This window comes from Budorcas taxicolor, chromosome 13, assembly GCF_023091745.1.
Source record: "Budorcas taxicolor isolate Tak-1 chromosome 13, Takin1.1, whole genome shotgun sequence".
Taxonomy (NCBI): domain Eukaryota; kingdom Metazoa; phylum Chordata; class Mammalia; order Artiodactyla; family Bovidae; genus Budorcas; species Budorcas taxicolor.
Window position 1 is genome coordinate 67,532,693 of NC_068922.1, and position 21,799 is coordinate 67,554,491.

The 21,799-nt window shown below is 46.0% G+C and overlaps 1 protein-coding gene across 1 annotated transcript in view; it reads left to right on the forward strand.

Annotated features, from left to right (window-relative positions):
• The window catches only part of PPP1R16B (protein phosphatase 1 regulatory subunit 16B), a 106,805-nt gene that overhangs the window by 10,369 nt on the left and 74,637 nt on the right, over positions 1-21,799 (forward strand). The window contains exon 2 of the mRNA XM_052650949.1: positions 19,808-20,158. Coding sequence (XP_052506909.1) covers positions 19,909-20,158 — 250 coding nt within the window. The 5' untranslated portion in view covers positions 19,808-19,908. The remainder of the gene's footprint in view (positions 1-19,807; positions 20,159-21,799) is intronic.

Genomic DNA, 21,799 nt, shown 5'->3' on the forward strand with positions numbered 1-21,799 from the left:
TTTGAACTATGACATTGTCAAATTGTCCTCCCAAGAGGCCAAACCAGTTTTGTCTTTTTTCTTTTGGATGAGCCACAGGGCGTGTGGGATCTTTGTTCCCTAATCAGGGATTGAACCCCCCCGCCCTTCCCCACTCCCCTACAGTGAAAGCTGAGTCTTAACCACTGGACCGCAGGGAAGTCCTGCAAACCAGTTTCTATTCCCTAGACCCTGTGTGTGAATGCTTCTTTCCCCCAGGCGTTTCTCTAACATTGAGTACTGAGTACATTCAATTTTTTTTCCAGTCAGATAGGAATAAAATAGAGTGTTTCTGAGTCAAGTTCCACAGTACTTCAGATTTTATGATCATTTAGACTGTGGCTACATATTGTTAAATATTCAAGAAGTGCGTTTTACCTGGCCTGATGCTTGAAATTAGAGATTAAAAAATGAACTTAACCTGGAGAAAGAAATGGCAACCCACTCCAGCTTCTTGCCTGGAAAATCCCATGGAGGAGTCTGGTAGGCTACAGTCCATGGGGTCGCAGAGAGTCAGGCAGGACTGAGCAACTTCACTTTCACTTTCTTACCTCCTGAAAGAGACACAGTGTTGCTTTTCCCTTGCAGGTCTCTAATCCAGTTAGCTGGGTGTGTACACAAGGCCCACCTTCATTGTTTTCTGTGTAGTTCCACCAATTTACTGATCTTATTGGATTTGACAATTCAATAGAAAAATGGGCCCAGGGTTTGAGGGGGCCTTTCTGAGAAGAGGAAATGGTATTACAGGCTCACCAGATTTCGGAAACTGAGGCGTTTGACAGTTGCAAGAATTCACAGTATCTTATTCTGTACCAGTACCTCCACTGTAGTGGTTATTAAATTGTTCTAAAAAATAAAAAAATAAAAAAAAAAGAACTTAAACCAGTTCCCTGCCTTTAGGTTGGTCCCCATCTCCTGAAGGAAGCAGACACATGGACAAATAAATGAGAACAAAGAGGTGTGGTTCCAGCTGTGCTACAGAAATGCATAAGTGAGGTTCTCTTTGACAGACTTCATGAATATTACAAATGAATGTGTAAAATACAGCATACTCTGTGCCCCAGTGGGAGGGGCGATACTTGACATCCTCAAAAGAAAATGACTTGGTAGAAGCAGAAAAACCATGTAGCTTAGCCCTCGTGGTGGCAGCAGCAGAGGTGGGCAGCTAGGAAGGGATAAAGTAATTTTGAAATTGACTTTCTGGTGGTTTCCATGTTTACTAATGTTTGAGGGAGGCTGTGCAGAAACCCAGCTGAGTTTGCAGCTGGTTCTGATTATTGCTCACTGTTACCTGGGCAAATGTGTATGTTAGTCCAGAAAGAGTGAGAACAAAGGTACAGAAGGCTGGCTTTAAAAATCCACAGCCTTGGAGCCCACTGGGGTTGGATGTGGGTGGCATGAGTTGGCGGTTACCCCAGGGGTTACAAGGAGGTGTGCTTTGAATGCACCCATTGTAGACTGCATACCCAGAATGGGTGTTGAATGAATGAGTGAGCATCAAAGATGTCTCTGTCCTATAAAAGGGCCTCCTACTCAAAAAGAATAGATCCATTTAGAAAGGGCTGTGACCACCTAATCTTCCCACCTGTGGGGAGCCACGCCTTAGCTCTACATTTTCTTTGGGCCACCTGTCGCGGATAGCTCTTCATCCACTAGGAGATCTTGAGAACAACACAGGCCATGGCAAGGAGCAGTTGAGAATATCTGAAACAGTGCTGTGGAACGGAGCTCACCATCATTTTACAGCAAAACTTCTAAGCCGGGATCCATAAAGCCAACTGTACAGCGTGCAGAGTTGAAAAGACACTGTGGAGCGGAGGCGGTCCGGGGTCACCCTTTTATGGATGGCAAGGCAGGGGCCAGGTAAGGCACATCTTGGGTCTGGCCCCTGTCTTTCCCCGACCGCCAGGTCTGTTTGGTCTGGTTTGATGCTAGAGCTGTGGTTCCAAGCCAGAGGACCACTCCCGATGATACAACTGATGGAATAATGTCAGTGAATTTTAGTCTCTTCCTCTCCCACCCTCCTGTCCACACGCTCCCATTTATTGAATGTCTACTGCATGCTGGGTAACTCTAGGGTGCAGTCCCTGACCTTTTTGGCACCAGAGACCAGTTTTGTGGAAGACAGTTTTTCCATGGGGTGGAGGGTGGGGGGTGAGGGGGTTTTTGGCACATTACATTATTGTGCACTTTATTTCTATTATTGTGATTATGTAACGTGATATACAATGAAATAATTTTACAGCTCACCATAATGCGGAATCAGTGGGAGCCCTGAGCTTGCTTTCCTGAGATCCAGACTATGATGCAAACGATGGGGAGTGGCCATAAATACAGATGAAGAAGCTGCCCTCTTTCGCCCACCGCTTACCTCCTGCTATGTGGCCTGGTTCCTAACAGGCCACAGACTGCTATTGGTCCTTGGGCCTGGGGGTTGGGGACCCCTGCCCTAGGGTGGGATGGAAAGGTGAATAACATATTTCTTGTCTTTTGAGAGCATCTAGTCCAGTGGAAGAGGCAGGTATGAAATTAACAATTACAGCCAGCAGTCCATGGGGTTGCCAAGAGTTGGACATGACTGAAGCGACTTAGCACACACACACAGTTGAGAGCCACAGTAGAGATGTGGTGAGACTCTTTGGAACTAGAGGAGAGAGAAACCCATTTGGCACAAGGCAGATAAAGAGCAATTCAGAGGGAATAAAAGGAGCATGGAGACAATATTGTGTAAATGAGACAAGGCAAGTCAAGTGCTGAGCACAGCGCCTGAAAAGCATTTAAGAGATGATAGATACTATCATTACAGCCCTTGGGTTAGCTCTTAAAGAACAGGACGAGCTTGCCAGGTGGAGAGAAAGAAGGGTATCACCACCGCACAGAACAGGTGGTGAGTGTGGAGGAGTGAAAACTCCATAGCTTCATAGAGGAGATATCTAAATCTGTGTTCCAATCTTAGTTCTGCTACTCACTAGGTATGACTTTGGAGGTGTCAAAATGAACCTCCCTTTTCCTAATCTATCTACTGGGGATAATGAGACCTGTTTTTATCTTTATTTTTTGACTTAAAAAAAAACTTAATTTATTTGGCTGTGCCAGGTCTTAGTTGTAGCACGTGGGGTCTTCGACCTTCATTTCAGCACACAGGATTTTTAGCTGTGGCACTCAAACTCCTAGCTGCAGCATGTGGGACCTAGTTCCCTGACCAGGGATTGAACCCGGGCCCTCCGCATTGGGAGCGCAGAGAATCTTAGCCGCTAGACCACCAGGGAGGTCTCCAGACCTGTTTTTAAAGGCTCCCTGTGGGAGTTAAAGTTAATTTATGAGGAGTATCTGACACATAGTAGAGTTTCAGCTAATGATGGGTACCATTGCAGGGGTGTGAATCCATCAGACCTACTGAGTATAGCCAGAAAATTGAGTGTTTAGTGGACTGAGGGTGGAGAGGGAGGTTAGGATGGCCAGAGATAAAACTAAGCATGTCAAGGCCAGATACTGGATGGTCTGGACTGTGAGGCTAAGAAGTTTAGACTTGACTCTAGGCCATGCGGAAGTGTTAAATGCTTCCCTACAGGAATTTCCTGGCAGTCCAGTGGTTAAGACTCTCTGCTTCCACTGCAAGGGGTGTGGGGTTGATCCCTGGTTAGGGAAGAGCCTGCATGCCATGTGGTGTGGCCAAAAAAAAAAAAAAAAAGCTTCCCTACAAGGGAAATACAGAATCAGACTTGAGTGCAAAATGAAAACTCTACCAGTGGTGTAGCTTGTGGGTTGGAAGGTAAGAGATGGAGGCAAGAGATCATTTGGGGAAATGCTGCCTCTGACATTCCTGTCTTGGCAACCCACAGCTCACATTAGCCAAGTGAAAGCTCCATTAAGTCCTGCAGACAAGTGCTGCCTGGAGAGGCAAATCAGAGCAGTGATTCAGTGCATGGGCTTCAGTGTCAAGGCCAATGTGAATTTAAACCCTAATCCTGCCTTATACAGGCTTCCCAGATGACACTAGTGGTAAAGAACCTGCCTGTCAGTGCAGCAGACGTAAGAGATTCGAGTTCAGTCCCTGGGTCAGGAAGATCCTCTGGAGGAAGAAATGGCAACCCACTCCAGTATTCTTGTCTGGAGAATGCCGTGGACAGAGATGCCTGGCGGGCTATAGTCTATGGGGTCACAAAGAGCTGGGCACAACTGAAGCGACTAAGCATGCACGCAGGCACGCAGCTGACTCGTACTGGCTGTGTCCAGTTCAGTTCAGTTCAGTTGCTCAGTCATGTCCGACTCTTCGTGACCCCATGAACCGCAGCACGCCAAGCCTCCCTGTCCATCACCAACTCCCAGAGTCTACCCAAACTCATGTCCATTGAGTCGGTGATACCATCCAACCATCTCATCTTCTGTCATCCCCTTCTCCTCCTGCCCTCAATCTTTCCCAGCATCAGGGTCTTTTCAAATGAGTCAGCTCTTCACATCAGGTGGCCAAAGTATTGGAGTTTCAGCTTCAACATCAGTCCTTCCAATGAACACCCAGGACTGATCTCCTTTAGGATGGACTGGTTGGATCTCCTTGCAGTCCAAGGGACTCTCAAGAGTCCTCTCCAACACCACAGTTCAAAAGCATCAATTCTACTGGCTGTGCGACCTTGGGCAATTACTTAACCACACTGAACTTTAGTTTAACTTCTTTAAAATGAGGATTAATAGTACCTTTCTCATAAACTTGTTGTGGTCTTAAATGAGATAATGTAGATAAAGCATTTAGCCTAGTTCTGGGAATGTAGTAAATGTTCAATGAAAGTTAATCATTAAAATTTTAAAAATTGTTTATTTCACCACAGAACTCTTTTTCCATGTAATATCTATTAACCTCCTCTGGAGCTCCTAGTCTTCTACAGAAACCACCCTGCCTTAAACTTTCTGGAGAACCAGCAGCACGTTCTGCTCCAAGAAATAAACAGTGAAGAGGGTTGCCAAGTTCTAACACAGTGGTTCTTGGATGCACATTAGACACACCTGGGGAGCTTTTTAAAAATTTCAAGGCCTGATGTGTGTGTATGGCTGAGTCCTTTCACCGTTCACCTGAAGCTACCATAGCATTGTTCATCTGCTCTACCCCAATGCAAAATAAGAAGTTTAAAGTTTGGAGAAAAATTTTTTTCAAGGCCGGGCTGCATATCCTAGGGCTTCCCTTGTGGCTCAGCTGGTAAAGAATTTGCCTGCAATGTGGGAGACCTGGGTTCGATCCCTGGGTTGGGAAGATCCCCTGGAGAAGGGCACAGCTACCCACTCAGTATTCTGGGCTGGAGAATTCCATGGACTATATAGTCCGTGGGGTTGCAAAGAGTTGGACATGACTGAGCGACTGTCATTTCACTCACACACATATTCTAAGTGAATGAATTTTCACAGATTGAACATGCCCAGGTAACCCATTCAATGTAGGACTTCCCTATATTAGTACTTCCCTGCCGGTTCAGTGGTTAAAACTCTGAAGTTCCATTGCAGGGGGCACGGGTTTGATCCCTGGTTGGGGAACTAAGATCCCACATGCTGCATGGTGTGGTCAAAACAAACAAACCAGAATATTATCAGTGCTCTAAAAGCCTTTCTTATGTGCCTTCCCAGTCACTCCCACCTCAAAACCGTGGCTTTGATTGATAATAACGTAGATTCTTTTTGCCTGTTGTTGAACTTTACTTAAATGGAGTCATATAGTATGCATTTTTGTGTTTGGCTTATTTTGGTTAGCAGTGTGAGAGACCCAGAGTGTGGTGTGTAATTGTGTATTACTCATCCGGGCTTCTGGACTATGTTCCACTGTGAGTACACCGTAAGCTTTTTTTCCAGACTCAAGTTGGTGGACATTTTGAATAGTTTGTACTTTGAGATTATTATACAAATAGTGCTGTTAACATTCTTGTAAATGTGTTTTGGTGAATGTATACAGAAATCTCTGTTGAGTATATTCCTATAAGTGAAATTGCTGGAGTATAGGCCATCATATGTTCAGCTGTAGAAGATACTGTTTGAGCAGTTTTTTAAGTGGCTGTACCAATTTATATTTCCGTTCAGTTTATAAGAATTCTTGCCAACAACTGGTATTTTCTGTTGTCTTTTAAAAAAGGCCATTCTGGTGGATATATAGTAGTCTTGCTCTGGATCTTAATATAATTTCCCAACATTTCCAGGTGATTCCAACATGTAGCCGAGTTTGAGACCCTCTTTCCTAACAGGTTTTGAAAAAGCAAAACACGAATTAGTGGAACAGTATAAAGAGATGTTATAATGGCAAGTGCCTCCCCATGGCTCCTCTTTGACATCTACACCCAGAGTTTTTTATAGACCTGATCTGTCTAATCAGCAGGGGAGGATGCTTTTGTGATGGAAGGAGAATGTAGAGGTGTATTAAACCTGACAGCCTGTGCCTCACTCCTGTGTGCTTTTTATGGGCAAATGGTTCCTGATGGGAGTGATCTGGAAGCTGGAAAGAGCCCATGACAGGACTTCAATCTCTTCTTCCAATTTAAGGCCTGAAAGAGAAGCGAGGACGTGAGAAGTGACGAGTAGTCTATACAGATGTTGTCGGATGCAAATATCTGCTCTTCAGGATCAGGGGTTAAGGGTTTGTTTTTTTTTAAGGGTTTAAGATTTTATGTTATGTTTTTGCTCTCCAAAGCTTGCCTAAGACCTGGCGCTTGGAAGATGCTCCAGGAAAAAAAAGTAATTGAAATTGATATTAGAACTATGTAACTGGCCCTGATGAAAAGCATGACTCACATGGATGCAGAGGAAGGTGTTGGTGTGGATTTAGCTGATCTGATTAATAGCTTTGCATCTCTTCTTTGTGCTTTCTGGTTTGCAGTTGCTATTTCATATTTGCTCATGCATTACTAGCATATTTTCCTTTATACCCTTAAAGGAAATAAAGGATCATCTTGAAGTAGATCTCTATTGATTGCCTTTCCTCTTGAGTTTGAGTCATATTTTCGTGTTTGCTTTTTTTTTAATCTGACTGCACAAAGGCATGTGGGATCTTAGTTCCCTGACCAGGGGTCAAACCTGCGCTCCCTACAGTGGAAGCACAGAGCCTTAACCCTGGACCACCAAGGAAGTCCATTTCCTGTTTGCTGGAAAAATTTTTTTTCTAGTAATTTTGGGTTACATCTTGAATATTATGAGTCAGACTTAAGAGACTCGAGGTTCTGTTATATTTCTCAGAACAGTAATGACTATTGATTTATTTTTTTGGCTGAACTGGGTCTTAGTTGCAGTTCTCAGGATCTTTGTTGTGACATGCATGTGGGGTCTAGTTCCCCGACCAGGGATGGAACCTGAGCCCCCTGCTATGGGAGCAAAGAGTCTTACCCATGGGACCACCAAGGAAGTCCTAGTGATGACTTTTTTAAAAATCAAGCAGCTGACTTGACCAAACAAATTTTAAATTCAATCTCCCCTGGGTAGGCAGCAGCTGAAATCTTTCTTCAGTTCTTATAGCCCTAGTTGGGCGTCTTGGAACCTGCCCTGCACTTGCATCATTCAGAGAGATTTGGACAGAATTTATACTCAGCATTTGGGGCTACCATCTGTGAACTCTTTTCTGGGATGCTTTCTCCTCACTTTCCAACTGTAGTCACCTGAACTCTGTCCTTTAATTCCTCAAACGATAACAGCAAAGGTTTCATCCAAGTTGTAGCCACCATGTACAACGCTGAGTGGGGTCTGCCTTTGGGTAAAAAGCTACAAAAACACAGACTTTGCCTAGTGCAAATTTCTATCAAGTGTTGACTGCCCTTTTTTCTATCTGCTTGTGGCTGAATAAATCTTGCTGTTGTTCAGTTGCTAAGTTGTATCTGACTCTTTGCAACCCCGAGGACTGACTATCTAGGGCCTTCCAATAGGTAGTGTGCATGTGGTGTGTAGAGTTCACAATAGTTAAATGTGAGGGGATGTGTCCTACAAGAGTTACTCTGCTGTTACTAGAGCAGAACTTTTCTGATCAATAATTTTGTTTACTAAGGGACGATTAGGACCCCTTGCTTTTCTGACTAGCACATAGTTGATGGCAATAAATGTTTGTTGACTGGCTAAATGAAAGCAACTTTAAATTAAAAGTGGAATTGAATTAGAGGAGAAAATTACTAGAAGAAAATCTTGAGATTGATAACTTTTTTATGACAGTTAAGCATAAAATATATAGAGAGAGTTTGGTAATTTGCTGGAGAACATGATGAGAGGATTGAAATAATATTAGGGCTCTAAGTGTAGAGTAGACCACAATTGCTAACAAAGTGAACCTGAGATTTCAACACGAGGAGATACATTCAATTGTGGGAGTAATATAACTTTCATGGGATTGAATCTATGGCTTATGGAGAATTTTAAATGGAAATAAAGCTGGTCAGAGGGGGAAGCAGAGATATGCTTGGAGTTCTGCACAGCCAAGAGGAGCCAAGAGGAGCCAAGAGGAGGGAATCAAAGTGAAGGGACTTTGGCTGGAGATCAAAGAGGGGAGGAATGAAAGTAATGTAAAGGCAGTCAACTACAGCTTGCTTCTCCCTGCATGGTGACCTGGAAGGTCACAAATCCCATACGGAGAAACTTCAAAGCCTGTATACTGGACAGAAACTTCATTTACCAAAATGCAGAGTGTCTGGAAACTTCCTGATTTATTCTATTGACAGTTTCATCTCCCAGAGAGCAGAGGAGAGAGGACAGTTGCTGTTATGAATCTGGTTTGGGAGCTTTTGGGTGAAGTGAAAATGAGAAAGTACTCACCAAGAAAGGGAACACTAGTCATAGGGGGCTGAGCTCACAGGGTTTGAAAGGCAGATTTTATGAAATTCAGGATGAGATACATATATTTCCTGCCTAAGCCTCGAAAGGTGATGACAGCTCCAACAGTAAGGGAACTTATGACTGTAATCAGTTATCCTCACTCTGCGTAGATTTCATTTATTTTCCTGTAAGGACTCCTTTTCTTGCTCTTAGTCGTGCTTTTGTGGGCCATCTTTCCTGTCTGACGTTTTCTCTTTTATTTTCAAGCAGGAGAGATGATAAAAAAAAAATACTTAACCATCATAGCATATGATTGATCAATCAGAAGAGATACCAGCCATAAACAACTGAAATAGCACTCCTTACAGGTTCCTTAACCTGAGTCTCAGTTTTTTCTTCTTTGAAATGGGAACAAGACCTACATTACAGAGTTGGTGCAGTGACTCCAAGAGATGTTACTTATAACGAATGGGACCCATGGAAAAATATGTTGTGCACAGAAGCTACCATTATAACCTTGCACTCTTTATCTCTGGGTTCATTTCATCTACATATTTTATACATTCTGTGATGCTTATGTATAGTTACATTAAGCATATTTTTTAAAATTCTATACTGATTTCAGCAAGTATTTGTTTTACTACCAATTGATCTATCTGGTTTATTAGTTGAAATGTCCTTTTATCTCCTTAATCATCAACATCCTGGATTTCCTGAAATCTTCTTACATTTCATGAGGAAGTTGTTTAAAAGCAGTTGTGATTCTTTTTGGCCATGCTGGGTCTTTGTTGTGGCACATAGACTTTCTCCAGTTGCAGCTCAAGGGCTCTAGAGCACATGGGCTCACTGGCTGTGGCCTGTAGGCTTAGCTGCCCTGTGGCGTGTGGGATCTTAGTTCCTGGACTAGGGATCAAATCCATGTCCCCTGCACTGGAAGGCAGATTCTTAACCACTGGGCCACAGGGGAAGTCTTTCCTCGTTCTTTTATGTACATAGACAGTAGAATCAGACAGGCCTGGGTTTGGATCCCAGTTCCCCCACTTACTGTGCAGTTAATTGGTGTCCATTGTCTGCGTGGCTCTCTTATCCTTCTTATTGTTTCTTCCTCCAGGGTAGGACTTTCTCCTTGAGTCCAACTCTCTGTTTTTTATTGTCCTTGTTTCCTTGGAATTATTCTCCAAACCTCCGTGAGCAAACAATATGAAAAACTTTAAAAATTCCTATCCCAGCTGTTTTCTAATTGACTAAAGGGAAGGCGACAGCTTGCTAGGGATATCTTTGAGGTTTCTGAAGAGGAGAAAGGGACCTTGTTAGGAAGCAGACCACAGCCGCCTTCCTCCTTTATGGTGGCAATGGTGTGAAACCCAAGATGCTCAGAATGGAGGAGAGAGTGATCCCTGGCTGATGGTGCTCCCTGCCCCTCCCTCTTCAAGAGTGGACCCCATCCAGTTACAGGATGGGATGCTCATCTTTGGGATAGGATTGGGAGAGGTAGCAGTTCCAAAGGGGCTGCCATCCTTAGCTTGAGTTGGCTCAGCATACTGCTTCCTAGAAGTAGGATCCATTCAATTTAAGGGATGGAGTCATCAAGGACAGGTCTTCGTTTTACCCCCTAGCACAAAGTATTGGAGACATTCTTATTAGAACCTAAGCTATTCTTGACTCTTGTCTACCTTTGAGGCCATCATGATTTTTTGTTCTTGGTTGGATGATATGCTGATATTGAGGAGCCCTTCTACTTAATCTGATAACTCTCTAGACATTTGTGTTTAAGACTAGAGGATTTTGAACAATGGGGTGAAGGCAAGTGTTGAAATCCAGGTAGGCAAGTGTAATGTAAAACAGAGCTGCCTGCTCAGTACCCACGCAGCCACGCCTTTATCTGTGGCAGACATTACTAATCGATCACCACATTCATTCCTCCTCTCATCACACGTGGCCTCATACCCTCTGCACTCAAAGTCCTTAAAGAAGCCACTACCAACCTAAGAGCTGGCACAACAGAGGAAAGCTTGGCCAAGGATGTCATGCTGAGAGAGGGAGGCGGAGGTGGCAGAGGCCCCTCAAGGCTTAACCAGTGTGAATAGCCCTCCCCTGTTCAATAAACGTGTAACCCAGGAGGGCATTCTGTGGCCACAGGTGGCCTCCTTTGGAAAATGATCCTTCTAGCTGCAAAGGGAGTTTTTATCTCTCTGCAAGGGAGGGGGTGGACCACACTCCCCCAAGCCTGGAGGAGCAGTATGTGTAATTTGACTCCCATTTCCCCGTGCTTAGCTATTACATAAGCTTCTTTAGAAGACTGGCTGGTTTAGCACCGTGACTGTGGCTGACTAATGTGTTCGTAGACATCATGTCAGCTGTGCATGTGCCCCATCTTTGACACCTTTGTTCTGTCCCCTGCAGCCTCCCCCACACTGGCATTCTTACCCATACGTATGTGGGCCTCTCTGTGGGTTCAGATTCATGGGGAGAAGCTCAGCATGGAAGATGGGTGTGTTCACAAGTTTTCCTTCGCCCATTTGAGCTGTGGCTTCCTTTGAAGTTTTCTTGGAGCTGAGTCTGAGACAGCTGTTTCACCTTCACAGGTAGAAAGAATCTAAAATATCACCAATCAATATCTATTTGGAATGGTTCTTCCAGGCTAGGCTCATGGGTACCAAATGCCGGGCAGCAAATATGCATGATAGAGTCTTCCTCCTAATAGAGATGATACCTCTGCCAGGCTGGATGTGGGGCTCACTGGACCAGTCCCCCCTCCAGCCCAGTATGGACTTTCTCTCAGCAGCCTCATGAGTGGCCACTGGAGTTCTCGGTGGCAGGGACCCCAGCATCACACCATGGCTGGACTTTGTTGAATTTCTGGTGTTGAGACGGTTTTTCCTCATTCCAGGCTGATCCTACATCTTCCTTCTTCTTCTTCTTCTTTTCTTTTTTTTTGCTGTGTCCCTCCCCATATGGGATCTCTAGTTCCCCATCCAGGGATTGAACCTGTACCTCCTGCAGCAGAAGTATGGAGTCTTAACCACTAGACTTTTAGGGAAGTTCCAGGGTGATCGTTCTTCACTTTGCCTGTGATCACAACTCCGCCCTCTAGAGAACAATGCTAATCCTTTCATTCATGGCTTTTATTAAGGCCTGGTTCTATTCCCAGTGTGGTCTAGCCAGTTCAGATAGAGGTCATCTGGGCTATTATCTCAATGCTGGACATGATTCTCTTCTTGAAAGAGAAGAGCATCTTCAGTGTGCTTTAGTTGATTTAGCACTCTGTTCTTGTTGAACTTGTGGTTTTAGAGTCCTGCCGTCTTGCCCTCTCCTCCACCCTTCTCCTCCAGTTCAGTTCAGTCGCTCAGTCATGTCTGACTCTTTGCGACTCCATGGACTGTAGCACGCCAGGCCTCCCTGTCATCACCAACTCCTGGAGTTTACTCAGACTCACATCCATTGAGATGGTGATGCCATCCAACCACTCTTCCTCCAAGGTCTTGCCAAATCGGGTTGTAGTAAATGGGCTTGAATACAGTGACAAATGAAGGCCAAGCCCAGGATCACCACTCAGAGGTCTGAATGAAGGAGCACAGGTGGGAGAGGCAGAGCTAAGGAACAGACGCTTGGAGACCTGAGTCCTACAACAGATTTTTAAATCGGAATGTCTGTCTAGGACACTGTGCCCGCAATCTAGAAGGTTCATGACAGCAGGAGTAAAACAGAGTCTACAAAATCCCATGAGAATGAGGTTGGTGGGGAGGACAAGGCTAATAATTTCTAATTCAGATATTTGGAGCACCAAGGGCCCCAGAAGTCTCTTTGCTCACGCCTACAGCATCTTTATACTGGGGGGTGGGGTGGGGGTGGGGGTGGGCAGGCAAGAGGAAATGACGCTATTATTCAAAGCAGTGTGTTGTGGGAGGGCGGGGGTGTGTATCCTTTAGGAGCGAAAGTGGGTCCCAAGTGAGCTCGGAGGAGGGAAAGCCAGTGCAGTGTTTTGTTTTCCTTTTTCCCTCGTGCTCAGTGCTACAGGAAGCACGAGGCGCAAGCACTCACGGCCTTCCTCCAGGGTGCTGCCAATATTGTGTGGAGAAGAATAGCTGAAGAACAAGAAAAAAAAAAACAACGTTTTCTTCTAACAGCGTGAACTTTGAGACACCATCTGACTCATGTTTTAAAGTCTCTTCAATTTGAATTCACCTTCCTTCATGTTGTTTTTCTCAAGGCTCTAGGCTCGAGTCCAAATTTGTGTCAGGCAGCCGCTACCCTCAACTGGAGGCGTCGCAAGGCCTAGGTCTCACCTCAGGGGTTGGACTGCTGTGGCAGCCTGGTGTTGACCTTCCGCAGCCCTTCTTCAAGGCCAGTCCTCAGCTTGGGTCAGAAGACCATAAATGGCCCTTTTAGAGGAAGTGGAGGTGTCTGGTGATACAGCCTAGCAAGAGACCACTCGTCCTGCTTCAGGCAACATCGCCTCCTGGGGCTCCCATTCGTGTATCCCTAAAAGTAGCATTAATATCTGTTAGGGTACTTTTGGCTACAAGCATCAAAATTCAATTCAATTGGCTTAAAATAACAGGGATAAAGTCCAGAGGTCCCTAAATTAAAGGGCCCTGTCTCCTCTGACTCCCAAATATTGGCTTTATCCAAAGGCCTGCTTCCTGCATGGCTGGGGGCAAGATGACTTACAGTGGCAGCGGGGGTTCACACTTCCAGTTCATGGGCGCTCATGGGCTTTGGCCAATCAGGGCCCAGCATGGAGTGGTACTGGGGGAACTACAGAAACCAGTACCAAACTGAGCCTTTCCATGGGCCCATGCTTTTCTTCCTCTTCTTGTTTTTTCAGAGATGTATCATCCCCCAAACAGCATTCCCGTAATAGCCTTCTTTTCACTTTGGAGGAGGGGAGGGGTTCTGTCGCGCACCCGCACCTGGCCCCCAATCCCCCCCACAGGCTTCCTCGCGTTTGCCCTCAAGGCTCAGCTCTCTGGAGCACAGCCCTTGGTTCTCTCCATTGCTATTGACCAACAGGTATCAAGTTCAGCTTTGTCAGACAGCAACCGGAGGCTGAATCGAGGCTCATTCTAGTTGTCTGTTCTGGCCTCACTGAGAGTAACGGGCCTTGCCTTCAGACGTGGGGCTGTCCACACCAGGGTGTTTTGGCTCATCCACCCAGACTTCACACAGCTATTGGTTGGAATAATTAAGTACCCTACCCTATTTTTCCCTTGCTTCTGACTTGGATGACCTCACCCAACCTGGCCTCTGTGGACCCCTTCCCCTACCCGCCTCTCAGACATTTGGTTGTCTTGCGTCCCCCATGTGCCCAGTTCTCTGCAAGATGGTCCATCTGGGTGCTCCTGCAACACTCTGGGCTCAATATGTCTCCATGGAGCTGGTTTTCCTTCAGATGAGCTCCTTCTTCAGGATCCCCTTTAAGAGTTGAGGATTGCTGGAATTCCCTGGCAGTCCAGTGGTTAGGGCTCCATGCTTCCACTGCTGGGGACCCAGGTTCGCTCCCTGGTGGGGGAACTAAAATCCTGCATGCTGGAAATTGCAGCCAAAAATTAAATAAAAACTCCCCTACTCTTAGAGAAAGAGTTGAGGCTATTACTTCTCTTGTGTCCTGGCAATTTGGGCTGTGTCCCCATCACCAACCAGGGCTGTCTCTGGAAATATGGGCAAATACACTGGGTCTCACAAAGGGGGCCATTCCACAGCTCATAGGAGCCAGTACTTCTGCGGGGTGCCCCAGCACCCAGGCCAGTGCCCTGCCTTGGGGGCTGCCTGGCTGCTGTGTTAGCAGCACTGATGGCAATTCTTTAATTAGACCAAGCAGGGTTTTCTTGGACGGGGGTGGGAGGAGGTGTGGGTCTATTGGGGGAAACTAGGTCACCTGAAAACCAGCAGTCAAGAGGGAGCTGTCCTGGAGCCCCAGCTCCAGGGAACCCAGAGGGGTGAGCCAGTTGGGGGCTGACAGAGCAAAGTCAGAGAAAGGTGCCCTGGCCCCCTTTCTTGGCCCTTGGGAGACACCGTCCTTAGGTTTCTCCAGGGGGCTGGGCAACTGCCCTTAATTCCTTTACTCAAGCAGACTCTCCAACCCAGGGAAGGCATAGCAGTGAGTGTCTCCTGTCTGCATGGGGCGCTCCACCCTGGGGCTCAAGAAGGGAGCACTATACTGGGAGTTGGGCTCAGGATTCAAGTTACTGCTCAGTCTTTGTTTCCTGTGAATGTGTCCTCCACTCCCTTGTACCTCTGTTTTGTCATCCATCCAATAGGCAGGGACCGTCCCTGTCTTTACCTTGCTGTATCCCTAGCTGTCTGGCATGTGACAGATGTTCAGTGAATATTTGTCAGCTGAAATAATGAGCTCTTAAGAGGGCTTCTTTTGTCAGATTGTTGTTATTGAGGATCAGTGACCAGGTGAGGGATTCCCAAACGTCAATCACAATTTTTGCCAGCATTAAATGCCATCATTCTTTAATTTTTCTTTGCTACTCCCTTGCAGGATTTCCAAGGGAAATGAAGATTTATTTAAAAAGGAAATTTTATATCACCACCATAAATAAACAGTAACTGTGAAACCAGATCCACAGGGGAAAAAATCACTGTCATTACATTCTGTTGTAAATACTCTCGCTTGCCCAAAGCTATGAGCCTGAGGCTGACTTTCTGTTTGTTTATAAGGAAATTGACATGTTATAAAAATGTTAAAGATCTATTAGCACCCAACTGATAACTTTCTTCTAAAGAAAAAATTGATAGATTATTAAAAAAACAAGTGAAAAGGAGGTAACTTGCTGTCTTTGAGTCCATGTTTTATTAAATCTTATCCTGAACTTTTGTAAATTCCCTTGGAATGGGTTCTCTTTCTACACTTAGGGAAACACCTGGCTGGGACAATGGCTGGAGAGGTTCTTAGAAAAGGATTAAAGGCTTTAATAGAGTGATTGATGTGACTATCCCTATCTTCAGTCTTAGCATGTTTTTCAGTTCAGTTCAGTCGCTCAGTTGTGTCCGACTCTGCAACCCCATGAACCGTAGCATGCCAGGCCTCCCTGTCCATCACCAACTCCCGGAGTCCACACAAACCCATGTCCATTGAGTCGGTGATGCCATCCAACCATCTCATCCTCTGTGGTCCTCTTCTCCTCCTACCCTAAATCTTTCCCAGCATCAGGGTTTTTTCAAATGAGTCAGCTCTTTGCATCAGGTGGCCAAAGTATTGGAGTTTCAACTTCAACATCAGTCCTTCCAGTGAACACCCAGGACTGATCTCCTTTAGGATGGACTGGTTGGATCTCCTTGCAGTCCAAGGGACTCTCAAGAGTCTTCTCCAACACCACAGTTCAAAAGCATCAATTCTTCGGTGCTCAGCTTTCTTTATAGTCCAACTCTCACATCCATACATGACCACTGGAAAAACCATAGCCTTGACTAGATGGACCTTTGTTGACAAAGTAGTGTCTCTGCTTTTTAATATGCTGTCTAAGTTGGTCATAACTTTCCTTCCAAGGAGTAAGCGTCTTTTGATTTCATGGCTGCAATCACCATCTGCAGTGATTTTGGAGCCCAGCAAAATAAAGTCAGCCACTGTTTCCACTGTTTCCCCATCTATTTGCCATGAAGTGATGGGACCAGATGCCATGCTCTTAGTTTTCTGAATGTTGAGCTTTAAGCCAACTTTTTCACTCTCCTCTTTCACTTTCATCAGGAGACTCTTTAGTTCCTCTTCACTTTTTGCCATAAAGGTGGTGTCATCTGCATATCTGAGGTTATTGCTATTTCTCCCGGCAATCTTGATTCCAGCTTGTGCTTCCTCCAGCCCAGTACACCATTCTCATGATGTACTCTGCATATAAGTTAAATAAGCAGGGTGACAATATACAGCCTGACATACTCCTTTTCCTATTTGGAACCAGTCTGTTGTTCCATGTCCAGTTCTAACTGTTGCTTCCTGACCTGCATACAGATTTCTCAAGAGGCAGGTCAGGTGGTCTGGTATGTCCATCTCTCTCAGAATTTTCCACAGTTTATTGCATGTTTTGACGCTTCCCAATTAGTAGGTGATCAGTGAATATTCAATAATGAAGAAATGGATAACCATCTGTGTACAGACTCTTACAGCTGACAGAAGATGTACAGAATACTCAGGCTGATCTGACATCAGTGGAAATTTTATTCTCCAGTGAGTGATAGAGAATTTGCCACCTCCAGAGACAGCCACTGGACCACAAGCCCTTGTTTGGTTGCTTGTGGGACAGCTCTGGAGGCCAGGTGCCTGTTTTTGGGTGCACACCACCACTCCCCTGTATGTTGATCCTGGTCCTTATTGAGGAGACTCACAGACTGCCTTCTCTTGTGCATATTGGGCCTGTGGATATTTCACCTGTGACCACAGGAGTTAATGGTGGTGGTAGTGGTGTTGGTTTAGTCACTAAGTTGTGTCCAACTCTTGTGACCCCATGGACTGTAGTCTGCTGTCTATGGGATTTCCCAGTTAAGAATATTGGAATGGGTTGCAATTTCCTATTCCAGGAGATCTTCCTGACCTAAGGATCGAACCTGTGTTTCTTGTGTCTCCTGCATTAGTGGGCAGGTTCTTTACCACCGGGCCACCAGGTAAGTCCTATAGGAGGTAGCAAGTGATGCCAGTTAGTGACGGAGGTCAGATGGGAGTAATGGGAGGTAGTGGGCACTATGGAGAGTGAGATGTGCCCCATCTAAACCAGGCAGTCCTACTGAGTACCAGCTGATCGTTGCCATGTGAGCTCGGCTTGGCCAGCTACTGAGATGTTTTAAGGAAGGCTGAAAATCTGATTTTGGATATCAAATCTTCAAATTTTAAATATTAGCAGCGAATGACAATACCATAAAATACAGTGTGGACCCCAAACCAACCAAGCAAACAAACAAACATGATGTGGACCGTGGGGGACTTTTGCTGCCTGGCCTTGAACCACAAGTTACTCGCTGCTTCCTCCAAGACTTCTCTTCCCTTGGGCTGGGCAGCCCCATCCACCTCTGGCCATGTTTTTATTTTATTTTTTAATATTTATTTGTTTGGCTGCATCGATTCCTAGTTGTGACACACAGGATCTTTATCGCATCATGTGGGATCTTTTGCTGCTGTGCATGCGTTCTCTAGTTGTGGCACGTGGGATCCGGAGTGCTCAGGCTTCAGTAGTTGCATTCAGGCATAGCCGCTCCACAGAATGTAGGGTCTTAGTTCCTAGACCAGGGATTGAACCCACGTCCCCTGCATTGCAAGGTGGATTCTTAACCACGGGACCACCAGGGAAGTCCCTCAAGCAAGGTTTGTGTGTGTTGGCCCCCAGAATTCCCTTCATGGCGTTCAGCCCCTCTACATGCCTTTGAACATTGGGAAGCTCCGTCTCAGCTTGTGTCTGCCCTCCTCAGCGAGTGAACTCCTGCTCATCTTTGGAGATTCAAATCAATTACCTCCTACTTTGGAGAGCCTTTCCTGACAACCCCAGCCAGAATAACACATCCATTTTCTAGCTGTGTGGTATTCGGTAGGTTAATTAGTCTCTCTGTGCCTCAATTTCCTTATCTGAAATAGGGATCAGAATAGTACCTGGTCTCATTAGGTGATCAGAAGGATCAGGTTAATTTACAGGTAGATGACACCATGACAGACCAGTAGACGTGGTGTTTCCTAGAAGGCAGAGCTGATTTTCGATCCATCTCTGAACCAGGACTCATCACAGGGCAGGTTTCACTGTTTGATTCTTTGAGGAAGTGGGGAAAAGTAAATAGGTGGTCCCTTAGCTCCCAGTGAGTTCCTGCCATCATGATGATACAGCATGGTTGTGAATTCAACTCCTCTGAGCTCCTTACTTTTAAAAAGGAGTATCTATCTAAGTGGCTAAAACACTGGGCATGCCAAGTTCTGGCAGAGAAACTGGATCACTCATAGATGGCTGGAGGGAATGAAAAATGGTATAGCCACTCTGGAAAACAGCTTGACAGTTTCTTATAAAACTAAACATGTAATTACTGTACAAGCCAGCAGTTGTACTCTTGGGCATTTACTCCAGAGAAATGAAAACTCATGTTCACACAAAAACCTGTGCGTGAATGTATTAGCCCCAGGCTGGAGACAACTTAGACGTTCTTCAGTGAGTGAATGAATAAGCAGACTGGGGCACATCCATAAAGTGGGGGTTGTTGGTGTTGTTCAGTCGTGTCCAACTCTTTGTGGCCCCATGCACTGTAGCATGCCAGGCTCATCTGTCCATGGGATTCTCCAGGCAAGAATACTGGAGTGGGTTGCCAGGCCCTCCTCCAGGGGATCTTCCCAACCCAGGGACTGAACCTGCATCTCTTAGGTCTCCTGCTTTGGCAGGCAGGTTCCTCACCAATAGCACTACTGGGGAGCATTATGTCACAGCATGGGTGATCTTCCTTGCCACCCTGGAGCTTCTTCTCTTCAGTTGCCTCATGGGGGCTTAGTTGCCCTGTGGCATGTGGGATCTTAGTCCCCCAACCAGGGATCAAACCTGCGTCCCCTGCATTGGAAGGTGGATTCTTAACCACTGGACTCTTCAGAATAAGGTTCCCAAAGAACTTGTGTTTCTGTAGGTTTTATCTGTCCATATTTACCAAGTTATAAATCAATACAGAGACATTTAAAATACAGTATTCGCTCCTTTAAAAATAGCAATAAACCCCTTCCATGTTATAACAATAAACTCCCGTGTGTGTTGTAACAATAGGACAACCTTATATGAAATTATAATATTACCACCAAAAGTAAGGATTATTGTATGACTGTGATGGAGGTGTTAACTAACAGTTGTAATCATATTGCAATATTTAAGTATGTCAAATCAACACGGTTGTACAGTTGAAACGTACACAATGTTATAGGTCAATTATATCTCAGTTAAAAAGAAATAAGGAAGGAAGACAATAAAATAGGGGGCGAAAGCATTTGGGAGGTGGGACTGGGTGACGTCATCAAATCGGAGTTTTGAGTGTGACGCCTGTCCGTCTGTGCCTCTCCCGTTCCCCGTCACAGGCCCCAGCATGCCGCCTCAGCCTCGCAGGAGCCCGCATGCTGCCCCGGCCCCTGGCGCGCCGCGCTAGCCCCCAGCCAGGGCGCAGGGAGGCGCGGAGGCCATGGCCAGCCACGTGGACCTGCTGACCGAACTGCAGCTGCTGGAGAAGGTGCCCACGTTGGAGCGGCTGCGCGCCGCCCAGAAGCGCCGGGCCCAGCAGCTAAAGAAGTGGGCGCAGTATGAGCAGGACCTGCAGCATCGCAAGCGCAAGCACGAGCGGAAGCGCAGCACGGGCGGCCGGAGAAAGAAGGTGTCCTTCGAGGCCAGCGTGGCCCTCCTGGAGGCCTCGCTTAGGAACGACGCTGAAGAAGGTAGGCCACTCCTGGGCCGGATTGGTGGGTGGCCGCCTGGGCCTCTTGGATTCTGGGTTCTGTGCTGTGGAGGGGAGAGTGGGGTGGGTCTGGCCCTTTGGGCAGCCCCAGGCATCTTAGGAGGTGGATGTTCCTAGGAAAGGCGCTGGAATCTGAGACTTTTTTTTTAGACAAGAATGCCAGCCTTTAGCTAATACATACTTATTTTCCTTCCCTCACACTAATATTGACTGCCAACCTATGTCTTGTATATTACAGTTCCAGGTACAGTGGTGAACCAGTTGGATCTGGTTTCTCTCCTCCAGGAGCTCAGTGCTCAGAGGACCCTGCATTTCCTAAGCCCTTTCTCTGTGCCTGGAAACTGGTCCCTTTTATTGGGTCTTCACTGCAGAGGTAGATGGGTTAGACAGGGGGAAAACAACATAAGTACTCTGAGGTTAGATGACCTGGGTCCCAGACTGGTTTTGTCATTTATTCCCGGGGTGACCCTGGCAAGTAGGCAAGTCTCTTCAGCTCCCTGTACCTTGGTGTCTGCCTCTGTACAATGTGGCTAATAATAGCATCCACCGCCAGGGCTTGCTCTGAGCATTAAAGTAGAGAATACCCGTAAGTTCTTGACATGGTCCCTCATACTGTGTGAGTGATTGCTGTGTTTTATTTTATTATATTATTGCTATGTTTTATTATGTACATTTATATAAAATGATGATTATATAAAAGTATATTTATATAAAGAGTGTCCAGAAACTCTAGAAACAGACAGATGTACACAATGTTGCCTGGGACATTTCCAGTCTGTAAAGCAAATGAATAAATAAATATGAACATATACATACATTCATATAATCTGTTTCCAGATTTTTTGGATACCCTGTACTTGTTATGTTTTATTTAATTCTGTTATTATTATATGTCGTAACATCCAGATATCATAATACCCAAGAGGCAGGTATAATAATACCCATTTTACAGGTGGGGAAACTGAGACCAGTGAGGTTTGGAAACTTGAGCAAGGAAGGAGAGCTGGGATCGGAACTCCCAGAATCCAGGCTCTTGTCCCTGTGGCTTCACAGCCTTGTGGCAGCTGTAAGCTGTAAGAATGAAAGGAAGCTCTGTGGTTTGGCCGAAGCCCTCTTCCTTGAGCATGCTCCAAGGGCTCACGCCTGCTCTCTGTGCAGCTGAGATGTGTCCACGCATCCTGTGTTGCCTTTGGTAGGCGCTAGTGCCTCCCTGAATATGAATCCCTTCTGCCTGTCCTTGGAGGGACCCAGCCGTGTTTCTTGGGTCCCTCTGGTCTCCTGCCTTCCCACATCCTCCAGACAGTTGGTGCTAAGGCAGCCAATGAAAGAACGGAGGGGTGGAGGCACTTACCACACTGGTGGGTATTAGGGCTTATGTTTATTGCCCCTTAGATTCTAGAACCCTCTGAGAAGCACAGGTCCCTTTCTGGCCTGGTTACAGAGCGCCCTGGGACTGAGCAGAGAGGGGTCCCCAGAACCCCTCAGCTGCAAACAACACAGCCAGAACCTGGAGTGAGCAGCCCCTGTGAGAGAGGCATGAAGTGTCAGGCCTGGGGGACACCGCCCTGCGGGGCTTCTTCCTACATGTCATTTACTGGGTGACTCGGCAGGTCCCTCCCAC